Source organism: Montipora foliosa, chromosome 2 (assembly GCF_036669935.1).
Source record: "Montipora foliosa isolate CH-2021 chromosome 2, ASM3666993v2, whole genome shotgun sequence".
Classification (NCBI taxonomy): domain Eukaryota; kingdom Metazoa; phylum Cnidaria; class Anthozoa; order Scleractinia; family Acroporidae; genus Montipora; species Montipora foliosa.
In genome coordinates this window covers 9,058,496-9,073,495 of record NC_090870.1, presented here as the reverse complement: position 1 = coordinate 9,073,495, position 15,000 = coordinate 9,058,496, and the positions used below count along the sequence as shown (strand labels likewise).

At 41.6% G+C, this 15,000-nt stretch overlaps 1 protein-coding gene across 1 annotated transcript in view; it reads left to right on the top strand.

Annotated features, from left to right (window-relative positions):
• LOC137992337 (uncharacterized) overlaps positions 1–10,816 on the top strand; it is a 45,899-nt gene extending 35,083 nt beyond the window's left edge. Inside the window, exons 9-11 of the mRNA XM_068837622.1 lie at positions 1–4,601; positions 5,963–6,568; positions 8,908–10,816. The exon at positions 1–4,601 is cut by the window's left edge and continues 798 nt beyond it. Of these exons, the coding sequence (XP_068693723.1) occupies positions 1–4,601; positions 5,963–6,568; positions 8,908–9,291 (5,591 nt within the window). The 3' untranslated portion in view covers positions 9,292–10,816. The remainder of the gene's footprint in view (positions 4,602–5,962; positions 6,569–8,907) is intronic.
• Positions 10,817–15,000: the final 4,184 nt, after the last annotated feature.

Here is a 15,000-nt window from a genome sequence, read left to right as displayed (position 1 = left end):
ATCAGTCAGAGGACACCATTATAGCGGTAAACTGGAATGGGTTTACAGATGGCAGCACAGGAAGTGGGATCATGGAGTACAGGTACAAGGTTACTGACATCAGCGGAAGCATTATCGTTTCCTGGACGTCCACTGGGAATGCGACAAACATAACGCATGATGGGTTGACGTTGAACAACGCTAAGTATTTTGTAACTGTGAGAGCCATTGATATGGTTGGTCTTAGCACTGACGTCACATCGGATGGTGTTACCGTGGATACGACTCACCCCGTATTTACGGGAAAAGTTGTAGTGACAGGAGTTGAAGACAACATAAATGGAACTCCGTGTGTGTATATACCAAGTGTATCCTCAGTTACTGTGCAGTGGGCTGGATTCTCAGATGCTCACAGCGGACTTCAGCGATACGAGTGGGCCATTATACCTTCAGAAAAGCCACCGTCAACTTCCAATTTTACAGTTGTTCCAGGACCCAATCTTCGCACATCGACGACATTCCAAAACCTTGCATTATCACAAGGCAAAGGTTATTACGTCATAATAAGAGCCATCAACGGTGCCAAATTGTATAAAGACGCGTATTCGGTCTTGGTAATACCTGACGCAACCCCTCCATCCTCTGGCAAAGTCTTCGACGGTCCAAACCCGCAAGTAGACCTCGACTACCAGGCTGATCTGAGACATGTCTATGGCTCGTGGTCAATATTTCCCGAGCCAAACACAGCTGTCAAACAATACTACTTTGCTGCTGGAAGCTGCCTATCCGGAAATTACCATGTCACTGGAAATGGGTTTGTGAAATTACTTCCTCCTACTGCTACCTCATTTACCCTGGAAAACATTTCTTTGGTGAACGGTCAGCGTTATTGCATTAAAATCAAAGCTGAAAACAAAGCCGGCTTGTTTAGTTCCGAAATATCGTCGGATGGTTTTGTTGCTGACGTGACTCCTCCAAGCACGCAGACAGCTGAAGTGCGAGACGGTATCACAGGTTCGGATATTGATTATCAAGATAATATCACAGCAATGTCGGCACAATGGAAAGGTTTCAAAGATCCAGAGTCTGGAATTTACCACTTCGAATATGGAATAAGCAGAAGTCGAGGGGAAGTTATGGACGTTGTTCCTTTTAGTAGCGTGGGGCTAAACACATCTGTTACTGTAAAAGGCCTTTCGCTGTCCGATGACGTATATTACGTGACAGTTTGTGCCGTAAACAATGCCCTTTTACGGAAGTGCTTGAGCTCCGATGGAGTGCTCATTGACTTCAGTCCCCCGAGCCATGGTATAGTGCATGACGGGATCATTGAACCAGATCTGAGATACCAATCCTCTCTTTCATCTATGGCCGCTAACTGGGAAGGAGTTTGGGATCTGGAGAGTGGTATTGAGAAGTTCGAATGGAGCATAGGTACCAGTGGAAATGACAAGACCAGTATTCAAGATTTTGCTGATGTTGGTCTATCGACACATGTGAAAAGTAACACTGTTCTCAATTTGTCAAGTGGAACTAAGTACTACGTGCACCTCAGGGTGACCAATCAGGCAGGATCTGTCAAAGAACTTGTTTCGGACGGTGTCATAGCGGATGGAACACCGCCTATTCCAAGCACAATCTACCCAGGCTTTGGTTCACAAGATGGATGGCGATACAATGACAAAGAGTTGGTTTTTTACTCCGCTTCGGCTTCCGATATCTCTGTTTATTGGAACAAATTCTCTGAACCAGAAAGTGAAGTCTGGTACTACAAGTGGGCTATTGGCACAAGCAAATGTGGTACCCAAATCCAACCATTCGTTAACATCGGCCGGCGAAACTACGCCAACACAACAATGTCAGAACTAGTCTTTTTATCAGGAGTAAAGTATTACGTCACTGTGATATCTCGAAACAGAGCTGGACTTGTGTCACAATCATGCTCTGATGCTCTCGTTTTTGACAGCACTCCACCGCATCCAGGAATAGTCTACGCGGGCCAATCAATACAAAGAAAAATTGGAGAAAAATATTTTATAACTGATAATGACCGTGTCATTTCTTGGAGTGAGTTTAGAGACCGCGAGAGCCATATCAGCACATGCAACATCTCTGTCGTAGATCAATCTGGCAGCGTTCTTTTCACCAAGTCTAAAAACACGTCCTCGGGTAATATCTCGTTGCCACGAAGTGCTCCCCTTCTTCAACGTCAAAGCTATAATGTTAGTGTCGATTGCTTTAACAACGCTGGACTGGCGTCCTCGTCGTCTTCTGTTTTCGAGATAGATAACACGCCACCTGTCCCCAGTGGTCCTATCATAGTGGGTCTCTCACCAAATAACACGTCACAATATCAATCAGACACGGCTTCCATTGTAGCCACCTGGCCTCCATTTATGGAACTGGAGAGCGGGTTGCTAAACTACCAATTCGCTATCGGGACTCGACCCTATCAGCACGATGTTGTAAGCTTTAAAGACGTACATCTTGCAACACAGGTAACCGAGAGCGGCCTCAGTCTTTCGCATGGTAAAACTTACTACATCACAGTCGTCGCTACCAACCTTGTTGGTTTAAGGTCAAATTTATCATCGCCTGGACTCGTAATAGACACCACGCCACCACAAGCTCCCAATGATTCCGTTCGTGATGGGGCCACTGCCCAAGACATCGACTATTTTTCGCCGACCATGGATCTTGCAGCACACTGGGAGGACATCACGGACCCAGAAAGCGGAATCCTGGAAAGCAAATACTGTCTCGGAACCAAACCTCGAGGTTGCCAAATAAAAACAGCCACGAGAATTGGGGCTAATAAATCGTTTAGCTGTCCAGAATGTAACATTAACCCAGGAGAGCGAGTATTTGTGACAGTGCAAGCCACAAATGGAGCAGGCCTTACTGTTACGCGTAGCTCGAATGGAATTCTAATGGACATTAGTCCTCCACGCATTGGTGATGTCATTGATGGGAACCATGTGACCGGAGTGGATTACAACATTGTGCTTGAGAACTGGAATATTTCCGTGTCCTGGTTTGGCACAGAGGATGATGAAAGTGGAGTTCAATCATGTACATGGAAAATAGAAAGTAGCGATGGAAGTAAGCTGCTTCAAATTGATGCCAGCAATAATTCGCCATACGGACAAAGAAGAGTGTTTTCTCTCGCGCAAACTTACAAAGACAAGGGGTTTCTCGGGAACTTGACTTATCATAATGTGTTGACGTGTTGGAACAAAGCATCACTGAGAAGTACGGCTCGATCCAATGGCTTTCGAGTGAAATCCATCTGGCCCATTCCCGCGACCGTTCGAGATGGCGCAATAGAGGGTGCTGATTTCAACTACACAACTAACACTAGAGTGGCCAGTGCCAATTGGGACCCTTTCTTGGACGATGTCAGCGAACCAGTAATTGATTACCAGTGGGCAATAGGTACAGAACGTGGAAAAGACGACATATTGGATTTTAGAAGTGTGGGATTGAGAAAAAGCATTGAAAAAGACCTTGCACCCAACGCACCTGGTCTAGACATTCTGGTTGCGGGTCAGAAGTATTACTCCACATTAAAAGCATTCACGGCTAGTGGCTTAAACAGTATGGCAAGCTCCAATGGATTTATAGTTGATCCCAGTTCGCCGATTACAATAGAGATCGTAACAAGTCACGTGGTTACAGACCAAACAACACGAAGCATCGAAATTCGTTTTTCTTGGGACGGTGTGAAGGACTATGAAAGTGACATAAGGAGCAGCCAATACTGCTTGGCAACCACGTCCCAAACGTGCGTAAGTGGTTCCACAGCAGCAGACGCCTTAACCTCTGGGACCATAGGGCCCTTTGTTCCTCATTTGGGTGAAGCGTATTATGTTACAGTATTTGTTCAAAATGGAGCTGGTCTGACCTCCGTGATGTCCTCGAAGAAGTTGATGTTTGATATTACTCCTCCTTCCCTTGGAATGGTAATCGATGGAGTTGAGCATGACATTGACTTTACAGATTCCATGGACTCATTAGAAATTTCGTGGAAGGGTTTCAAAGATGAGGAGTCTGGAATCTCCAGTTGCTCGTGGTCACTCATTGAACAGACTGCATCGGATAACAGTTCAGCTTTTGGAAATGACACTGTTGTGTTAACACAATCGGTGGGAATTAGTGGTAACCTGTCTCGCCAGAATCTCAGTCTTGTACCTGGCGCTAAGTATATCAGCAAGATAACATGTACAAATGGCGATGGCTTCAGTAGCACATCGTCATCTGATGGCATTATTGTCGACGTAACACCACCCAGTCCAGGTCTCATCCACGATGGTTCTTCCCTTCAGTCTGATATTCAATACCAGTCATCAACAAGTGTGGTGGAGGCAGCGTGGGAACCGTTCGGTGATGGAGAAAGTGGTGTGCTCAAATACCGCTGGGGCATAGGAACGTCTCCGAACTTTACGGACTTGATGAATTTCGAAGATGTCGGCATAGCAACCACAGTAAGGAAGGACAATCTTACACTAACTCACGGAAAACGATATTACGTTACAATAGAGGCTACGAATGGCGCCGGAATGACGTCACATGGATGGTCTGACGGGTTCCTTGTTGACATTTCTCGTCCAGAGTTGACCGAGGTAAGAAATAGTTCTAGTCTCTAGTTTCTTTTAATTGCTCAGGGCTGGCATTCAAGAGCGGCTCAAGAAGAAGCAAACGCAAACTCAGATGCGTCATAATCATTGGTAGGATAAGTCACAAATTGACGACGAGTTTATGCTTCCCGCGTATATATGTTGTGGGTTACGGTTGTGGTTTTAGCAAAAAGCAGCCTTAAATCTCCTAAAGCAAGATGTTCGCTGTCGTGAAAGAAGCGCGAAAACATAAGCCTAGTTTACACAAATAGAAATGCAGCCTATTTTACGTCTTCGTTCACGGCCAAGCATCTATCAATTGATCGATCAATCAGTCAGTCAGTCCGTTAATCAATCAATCAATCACTGCTTAGTTGCTTACCCACCAGGAATGATGATAGAGGAAATTAAAGCGACAAGATGCATATTTTAAACAAGATTAACACAGTGGAAAAATGACACATTTCAGTTTAAAAAATTTGCCGGGGTGAAACGAGTGAAAGGATTGACTTCAACTGCACTCTAAGCCTTTAAACCAAGAAGAAAAAAAAAGAAGGCAAAAAAATAAAAGTAAAAAAGTTTCAGTTTCTCACAGCATGCATTCAATGATAAAGAAATGTATATTTTTCTTTTTGATAAATAGATTGTCGCAGTTACCTTTATATCCACGGTATTGCTGTGCTGTCGGCTAACCTTACTTACTTTCTCTCTCCGAACCAAGATACCATTGAGATCAAACTGTAGAAGTAATTCATAACTACATTCCCGGCCAAACGTTGTTGGGACACCTTTGTTTTCATGCACCAAAAAATGCCCGTAAGAAGTATGTGCTTATAATACGAAAGACTTTACTTTGCTTGCTCTTCCCCCGTTTCCCCCCCCCCCCCCCTCCCCCAAAAATCAATCTTAAAACGAACTGCAGCTTTTCTGAATGTTCTCCCGGTTCCCTTTTCTGGAGCCTCGTGTTGTTTCCCCTTGACCTGTTCGTATTTCTTCTGCCACGTGGTCTTGTACCACTGTAAAAATGTAGCCACGCAAAGGTTGTCAGGAAAACAAATTCTGCGTGACTGTAGTGAGTATAGTAGATGCGAAATGAGTTTCAAAAACCTTATTTTCTGAATTGTCTCCCAGATTGCTATCAACATTGAAAGGGGGAGGGGGGACAGTATGATAGATGGTCTCAAGACATGTTCATTTTAGCTCGTGTCCCAAGACTTTTGTCCAGGATTGTGGATCATCTAAATTTCACCGAGCACCCGCTCAAAACTTTTTTCTTGAAAATTCTATGGGAGACTAACACCTCCTACCTTCTTTTTCACAAACCAACTCGTCTAGTGATCACTCTTCTTGTGTTTTCTTCTTTTCAGCTTTCACGCGGCCCGAGAATATGGCTTGTGCATGGAGACAGCCTAAAGGCATCGTGGAAATCACGTGATCCCGAAAGTGGGGTCTTTAAAACTGAATTCTGCGTTGGGACAGTAGCCGTTGGCTGTCAGCTTAAATCCATGACCGAACTTCCGTGGAATTCCACTGACGTGACTTGTGACGATTGCCCATTAAACCATCTCGGGGCATATTTCGTGACTGTCCGTGTTACCAATGGAGCTGGCTTGTTTACGCTATCAAGTACTGAGGAAATAAAAGTGGACTTAACGGCACCATTGCTTGGTGATGTAATCCCCGTTAATGATGTCACGCAATGCGTCACCAACTGTTTGTTAATTGCCAACGTGACATCTTTCGCAGACGAAGAATCAGGTGTAAAGTGGTGCAGTTACGCGATTCGAAATAGCACTCATTTCATAACAAACTACACGAACATTGGATTAAATAAAACCATAGAAGCCGAAGGTTTACAGTTAGTCGCCGGGGAAAAGTACTACGTAACTCTAAGATGCGAAAACAATGTTGGACTTGTCTCAGAGAAGGTGTCCACTGCACCAATTCTTGTAGATGACACACCTCCAACAAAGGTAACAAAGCCCTGCGTTTTTTTAAATTACGCTTAGTATATGTAATCGCATGGGCCCGAGGGTAATTAAGGATTAATTTCACTTGTATTTTCAAAGTTTTCCAAATTGCCCCCGTCGCGAATTTTATCACATAAAGGACAAAGTTATTGAGGGAAGACAGTTCAATGACGCGACAAATGACAATCACCTTAAGGGCCCACTGACGTATTTTTTTGGGGTGCGTTGCTAAGGATGTAATGATCAAGTAATTTGAGAGAATTTGGCATTATTTTGGTCAGTTTCCAACTTTTGTAAACCAATGACCCTAAATATGACGTCATCATACCACGCCCATGGTCACGTGACCAATAAAAGAAAACTCTAAATTTCTCTCCGTGCTACGCAATTTGGGTATTTAATCGATGGTTTGATAATTTGTATTCGTTTTTGCATCCAGCCAAGCATGGTTTTCTTTTTATTTTGAAAAATGTTCTTTTTAAAGACATAAACGATACTGAAATACCCATAACTTTTTCAAAAAAGATGATTTTAAAAAATCAATACTTAGCTATATTCTGTATTTGGGGGTGAAACATGCCATGTAAAAAAAAATTTAATTCAATTTAAAACCGCCGGAAATTTAGCTTTTTTCTCAAACCGGAAGTCAGTTCGTTTACGCATGCGCAGTTGATCTGAGAACGAGCGCGAGGAAGGGCGAGGAAAAACCTTTGATGGAAACAACAGTTTGTGCGGTGACTTTTGCTTGTGAGTGGGTTTTCTTGTCAGCTCATTATATTATGACGTCAGCTACCGGAAGTAACATTTCACTTCCTTAGCAACGCGCGAAAAATTTTCAGCTGAGCGCGCGCGCGTATGCCACACACGCAATTCGTAAGCTGCTTGCGTCAGCTCATGATTCAAATGGGTCACCAGAAATAAACAAATACCGCTAATTTCGCTTACCTTTCTCCAATTCCTATATACATGGAATATAAATAGACATCTCCTATTCACGAAAACTACGAAAATTCTACTTAAACGGTTTAATAGTCGCTTAAATCTGTTTGTGTTGACCTGTAGCTCCACTCGCGCGCGGACTCGAATGAGCGGGTGACGCATGCGTAAATGCTGATCTTGTAACCCCCTAATTTTTCCTGATTTTGCAACTTTACTCGTTTATATCTCTGCTTCTGGACGGTGAATTTTTTTCATTTTTTGCATGTTAGCTTAGATTAATTTAAACCGTTTGTCTTTAAAATTTAAAAAAATTCTGTAGGTGAAAAAAAAAATTAGAGTCACAATTCAAAAAAACTTATTTTTCTGAAAAACTGACCTACAGATTTTGTTGAATTTTAAATATTTTAGAGAGTATTTCTAACATTATCTGGTAACGCTGAATGGGAAGATTTCACCGTCTCGTTTCTTCAAAAAGGACAACATATGTTGATTTTAAGGCTCAAAGAAATGCCTAATATCGTTGCCATGGTAACATTATTTTGGAGGAAAACATAATGTGAGAAATCTACCATAGGTACTTAATACCCTGGCCAAATTTCGTCTTGATATGATTGCCCTAACTGTATCTAAGAACAGAATATGTTTATTTGTTTGAAAAAAGGAGAAACTATTTCGAGCCTCCTTAACTAAACAATTGGTTCAATAAGCACTTAAGTTGTAAAATTACAGCAATAGTGCCGGGGTTTGCCCAGGGGTGGATGTTGAAGTTTCGATTTGACCGGCGCATTACAGCACCAATTCAAAGTGGTGATGATCTAATCAGCCTTTTGGATACATTTGCATTCATAATATTGCTGAGCATGCCAAAACTCACCTATTTGATACTTTGTAAATAATTCCTTGGCAGCGTAACGACCTAGGATAAAGTTAGAAGTACATTTAAGAACTTTTTCAATAGTAGTTAAAAAGTTAGCCGCACCTTGAGCGAATATTACGCTGCTCTCGCTAACTTCAATATTCCAGAGTGCACTATATTCCGGAAACATGACTGTTTTCAGTAAATGTAAAATGTAAATGTAAATGTAAATGCTTTCTTTATAGTGGAAGTACACTTAGCTATCAAGCTAGTTTACAGGCACTCCACTGTTAACAATGTGAAAGAAACAATTCAAACTTAACAGAAACATTATTAAGAACCCCAACTGGCAGGAGGCAACCAGTCGGCTATTTACAAAGCGTGGTAGAGTTGAATCCGGGACAACCGGAAACAAATCCTAACCAGAGGTTAGAACGGGATTTGAACCCGGAGCAGCCGCATGCAAACCCAACGTCCTAACCACTCGACCACGCTGCCTCCTCGCAATTGTCTTCAACGAATTTAAAGTTGTTAATCTCTCTTGCAGGGATCAGTCATAGTTAGTCCAGACCGTACGCATGACGTGTTTGGCATACACTCCAGCTGCCATCTTTTTAACAAAACACTGCGGGCTCACTGGTATGGTTTTAACGATGAAGAATCAGGGATCGACGGCTTTCGCATTGCAGTTGGAAAACAACCGAACACAACGGACGTTCTCCCATTTCAAGAAGTCGGCATTACAACCAATGTTACGCTATCACAAAATAACGCAGCTGGGCTGTATGAGGGAGATATCGTGTACGTGACAGTTCAATCACGCAATTCCGCAGGACTGGTAACGCAAAGCACTTCTCCTCCCACAAGGTTGATTTCAGCAGGCAACGATGCGTATCTGACCGAAGGAGACTTTTTCTGCTTTAATGTGTAATTTTGATAATAAATGCAGCCATGCAAACACAATCAAAAGCTAAGCTACATAGGAACAGCAATAGCTAGATTTGTCATTAGGAGATCAGATTTGGTTTTTTTTTCCAGCCCTATCTCAAAAAAGTCAAACAGCTTTTTTTGGAATTTAGTCACAGACTCCGACAAATAACTTATAGTGTAGTGTGAGATGTTCGTTTGAAAAAGATGAACATCATTTTTTTTTGTATTAGAATTTGCCATTGTTTTAACAGCCAATGAACCTTTGGTTGGCACTTGAATAACAATGGTGTGACGTAACGATGAACTAAAGTTCTGAATTTATAACAGATCAGTGATTGGCTTGCAGTGACGTTGTTATGGAGTTGCCGCTTTTCTCGTGTAAATCAGGCAGTTCACATGCTAACTAGCATTTACCGCATAAGAAGTGAGTTTATCGATTTTCTTCAATTTCATTTGCTCGTAATCTCGTAATAAATGAAAACCTACCGGAAAATAGATTCTACTACAGAGTAAAGAGGGGCCTAAATGGGAACAATTGAACCATTCGAGCTAGGTCTACTGAAAATCCCAACATCGCTTTTATCCAAAGACTAGGTATCTGAACACCTGACTAAAAGCGAGCCTATCACCTAATGAAGTCCATAGCATGCTAATTGGACTCAGTTCAGGGGTTGTAATAACGAGGATACTTTAGGCTCGAATCCCAGCCGCTGATTCAGGTTATTAACCGGAGGGGAGGGTAGTCTACCCGTACCCAACCGAGTGGCGGAGATTGAGCCTTTTGCGTACTGGGCCGGAGATCACCCAGTCCCGCCTAGTGGCTTTGTTTTTTATTTCATGGGACTAGGAGAAAATAACACATTGAAAGGGTCATTTCCGGGCGAATTCACCTTTGTTTCTGTAGGGGAGCGAGAATTTCATTTCGGAATATCTCAATATCTCCCAAAAGTCTGGAACAAGTAGCGCATGGATTATTTTCATCATCTCGCCTAAGAAAGTGTTTCTTGAGGCGAAATAGACAAGGAATCAAGCAGAACCGCTCCATGTAAACAATTTGTAAAGTCGTTGATTCATAAGCTTGTATTAGGGACCTTTAGATCGGAGGACGAGGGCGGGTTTTCCGTTCTGAGCACGCGCACTCAAAAAATGTCGGCGTCCAAGCCTTATGCGCATACTCATTACGGAAAACTCGTACTCGTAGTAGCCCTTCTCGTCCGATCTAAAGGTCGCTATTATTTCAACATTAACCGGTTTGTTTTTTACAGATAAGCAACCGCTAATTAATAGGGTAAACCTGTGGTTTTTTGAAGTCCACACAACACTAATTCGCAATGAAAAATTACAAAAGAAGGTTGTCTTAATGGAAGAGCATGATTTTTTTTTTTAGCCGTTAAAAAAACACTGCACTTTTCTCTAAGAGGGAGCCACCTCTCCTTTTTAAGAAGACTTAAATAACTTTCAATCCACCAAAAGTTTTCACGTAACGGCAATGTACCATATGAAACACCAATAAATCCTTCAGAAGATGACTTCATCACTATGACGTAACGCGTTACCGTGGCAACAAAAAATATCTAAAAACACATTGTAATTTTTCTTTCAACGCTTATATCTTAAAAACGAACTCAGTGACCCCCAATTAGTGATTTGCAGGCTAAGGTAAAAGTCTCTGCAACGTTAATCTTTTTTTTTTCTGTGGCGGATCCAGAGCCACCTCAAAATTCTCCAACTGTGAAGGTCGCTATGAATCCGCTCCAGAGAATTTTTGGGTTAGTTGAAACTAACACTAATAAAAATCATCATTGCAAAATGAGCAGTTGCTAAATTAAGCCCTAAAAACAGATCAATATGAACCAGTATTAGACCCATGAACGCGTGATTACGCAGGAGTAAGGATGGCACAGTCGGTTAGTGCGCGGCCTTGGTGCAAGAAGTCCTAAGTTCGATTCCCGGATTTCGCATCCTTGTTTCGACTTCTTTCCTTTTTGTGTAGCTAAGTAGCTTTAAATACCCGTAAAATGGAGCACTGATGGAGAAGGGGGAGTAAAATGAGCGCACGGTAAACCTCAGGTTTGTAAGTTGAATAGGCCTTTTGCAACAAAAGATCACATGGTACAAAATCTGCCATGCTGGAGGGCAAGTTCATTATTATTCCCCCGCTGGGACATTAAAACAAAGAGACCTGAACCATTCAAGCTTCACTTGCCTTTGTTTTAATGTCCCATTGGGGAAATAATAATGAGCTTGCCCTCCAGCATGGCGGATTTTGTACCATGTGATCGTTTGTTGCAAAAGGCCTATTACTGTTACGAGTTATCGACGTTAAATATGGTTACTTTACTTTTTACTTTTTTTTACCCTGCACTCTACCACTGAGCCAACACTCCATAGCAAAAAAACTGCAGCACTAAATTTAGATTACTACAAGTAAAGTTAACCAACTTGGCGATATGAACAAGCTACTCTAATAGTAAAAATACAAATCAAACTAGATTTAGGAAGGCATGGGTGCTTGCATGGCAGAAATCAAGTTTATCAAGCCATGCAAGGCTGACGTGGTTGGTTTCCAAATTTTGTTTTTGCAATAACTGAAGGAAGTTAAAAAGCAAATGGGGAAAAATGGCCGAGAGGGAAGAGCAAAGATGTGGCTTCGATACCCATCCTCTGGTCATGTGCGACTTAAGTTTGTTATTTTACACAAGAGGTCCGCTCTTAGTTCTCCTGTTCCCCTCTCACAAATCAAACAAACAAATAAACAGAGGATCAAAGCAAGGAAAACTAAAAAAGGATTATAGTTTCACGTACGATGATTTTTGTGATGCCAAAAGTGTCATATTCATATTCAAGTTTTCGCTTTAGGTATTAATAAAAGCATATGCTAATGTATGGCAACCGCATTATTGTTACTTGAATTTATTTCTTCTTTTCCGTTTCTCAAAATCTAATTATTCCTTCATAAAATAATCTCTAACTTAACCTAACTTTGGCGTTTACAAAAGTGTCAAAATCTAGTAAATTTGTATTATTTCATCGTTTCAGTAGTTTGTCTATTTCTGTAGTGGCCCAACGAAAAATCAGCGGAATGGTGTGAAATTGCTCACGTATTTACTCCAAATAAGGACAGTATTCAATTCTCACGTGACAAAGCCTTGACGCGCTAACATCAAGATCGCGAAAGTTTGCACAGGAATCGATGGAGAGGTTGCACACGTGCAAATAGAGCCTTTTCATGCGAGGACAACGCGACAGTCGAAGTGAGCGAATTTCGTCGCATTTGAAGCGCATAGCTCGACCATTTTTGCTATTGGCCGCAAGAGAGAATTTTCAAAAATGACGTTCTCAACAGAGATGGATTTAATGTCGATCATGACAATAGTCACACCTTTGAGGGAAATTGTGTCGATCAACCGCGATGCCTTTAACTCTACGAACAGCGGCCTACGCCATGCTTGTATACCCGTGATTTGAATGACGTTAGCTTCGATTGAGCGAGCGGTGACGCGATTGGCGGAACCAACATCGCACATTTGGAATTTCCTCAAATACTTAGCGTAGATTTCTATATCACGGCTGTCACCGGAACATTTGAAATATTCAAGAGTAGGACAGTCTACTTTGAGCTTGGAGAGGCTCATTGTCACATCGCGGATTACAAGCTCTTGCAATTGTGTCTGCCTAATTCGATTACCTCCCAGCCCACAATCGAAATCTCCATCTGTTTGATATGTGGACAATCTGCTAAAAAACTCTGCAGCATCTCTGGTTCTATTGAAGGACACTCGTACATAAGAAAATCATGCATACTTTTGCAGTCTGCCCTGAGAATCGTTAAAACGCAACTTCCTTGCAAGATGAGCGAGAGAATGTTCATTGCCTGAACCTGAAGCGAGACAAGATTATGGCATTCTGGTATAAGGATCACCTCCAAGTTAGGAATGACACATTTTTAAGGCCTTTATATTTGTGCTCGGCAAGCTCGTTAAAAACAGTGTGGTAAGACTCTGCGTTTTCAAGATTACATTACTGGGTACTCTCGAATTTTACTATCAAATAGTTAACATATATTGTGTCCACTTCTCGGACAAATGACAGCCAATTGTAATGAAATTCCACCACACAGTAGGGCTATACTCCTATTTACTCAAGGATGCTGTGAAAGTATTTTGACTTTTACGAACAAGGAGAAAATACTTGCTGTATCATGTTACCTGTTGGGCATTTTGAAACAGCGCAAAAACAAGCACAGCTTTTTTCCCCATTTTCTTGCAAAGTATCCTTTTCCCGGTCACCGCATTTGCATCAGAGCTGATACAGTTATCATAGTCCTTAAATATTGGAAAACTAGTTTGGAGAAAACTATAGTTTGGACATAGGTGATAAACAAATTTGATGAAAATAAAAAATATTTGGAAAATTGACCAAGTTCAGATTTCCATTGTTTCGCTTCAAAATGGTTTAGAGAGAGTGTTTAAGATCCGACATTATTTTAACTATCCTATCTGTAAAGTGCCGTCGATTTAGGAATCTTTAGATCCGTTTAGTGACATAATATTCCAATGAAGAAAAAGCCTACTTTGCAAGTTTTGTAATTTGTACATTTTAATCGCGTCCGTTCCCCCTTCGTTCGTTTCATTTTCTAGACAAAATTTAGCACAGGCTCTACACATCGGTGCTCTTCCATCGAAAACAACGGCTGTGGGATGATCTAGATATGTTAAACAACAGATAATGGTGCATTCAAGCCACATACACATCAAGAATGTACTCGATATTAAAACACGCGTGAAATTGTGGTGCACTGTCACCATCACGATTAAGTCACTAAGAATATACAAAACCTTTGGGGTAAAATTGAACGGTTTAAAGCGTCGGTCGAGAAGCCATGACGTTTGTCACGCGGACGCGTAGACAGCGGACATGGAACGACAGACCCTCAACTGGAAACATAGGTTTCCTGCCTGAGAATGGAAGGAGAATTAAACAATCAGGTATGAAATAATTACTGTTCCTTACCGCAACAACAACAGCGCAATTGTTATTCACAAGATAATTTGGCACTTGGCACGCGAATTGTTTCACAGCAAAGAATCGTCGATTGATATCGATTTCCGATACCACTCGATAGGAATCGATAAAGAAAAGAAGTTGTGAGTTCGATTGATATCGATTTCCGATGGAAATCGATAAGGATTGGTTTATCGATTGTTATTGACTATCATCGATTTTTATCGGAAACTATTTTTGTCAATTTCTACAAGAGAAAGATTGACACGATGTATTTTCTATGGTTTTATTGAGTCATTCAATCGTGGATATGCAATGTAAATATCATACTACTCAAGAGTACCAAATATCCGCTCAAAGACACCGAACCTATTGTAGGTTCAAAAAGGACTCGAGTTTGGCAGCTAGACCTACTATCGTCGCAAAATGTCGGCCAAAGCAGTAATTTGCTTCCAGTCTGTACGCTTATTTATTACCCTGGTTATTATTCGCAGTGAAATAACAGCTTCTGCGAAGCCAAGTACGGCACCTTATGCCAAAAGATGGAAGCGTTCGGGATGGCTACATATAGGATCGAGTTGGACTTCCATCTACGCGAGAACGCCATAAAGGGGATGCAAGATGCAATCGACAGCGCTGGGATGAATGGACCAGTTAAAATATAACCCCAAACCAAGAACTATTGTAGCTGCTGAAATAATAGAAT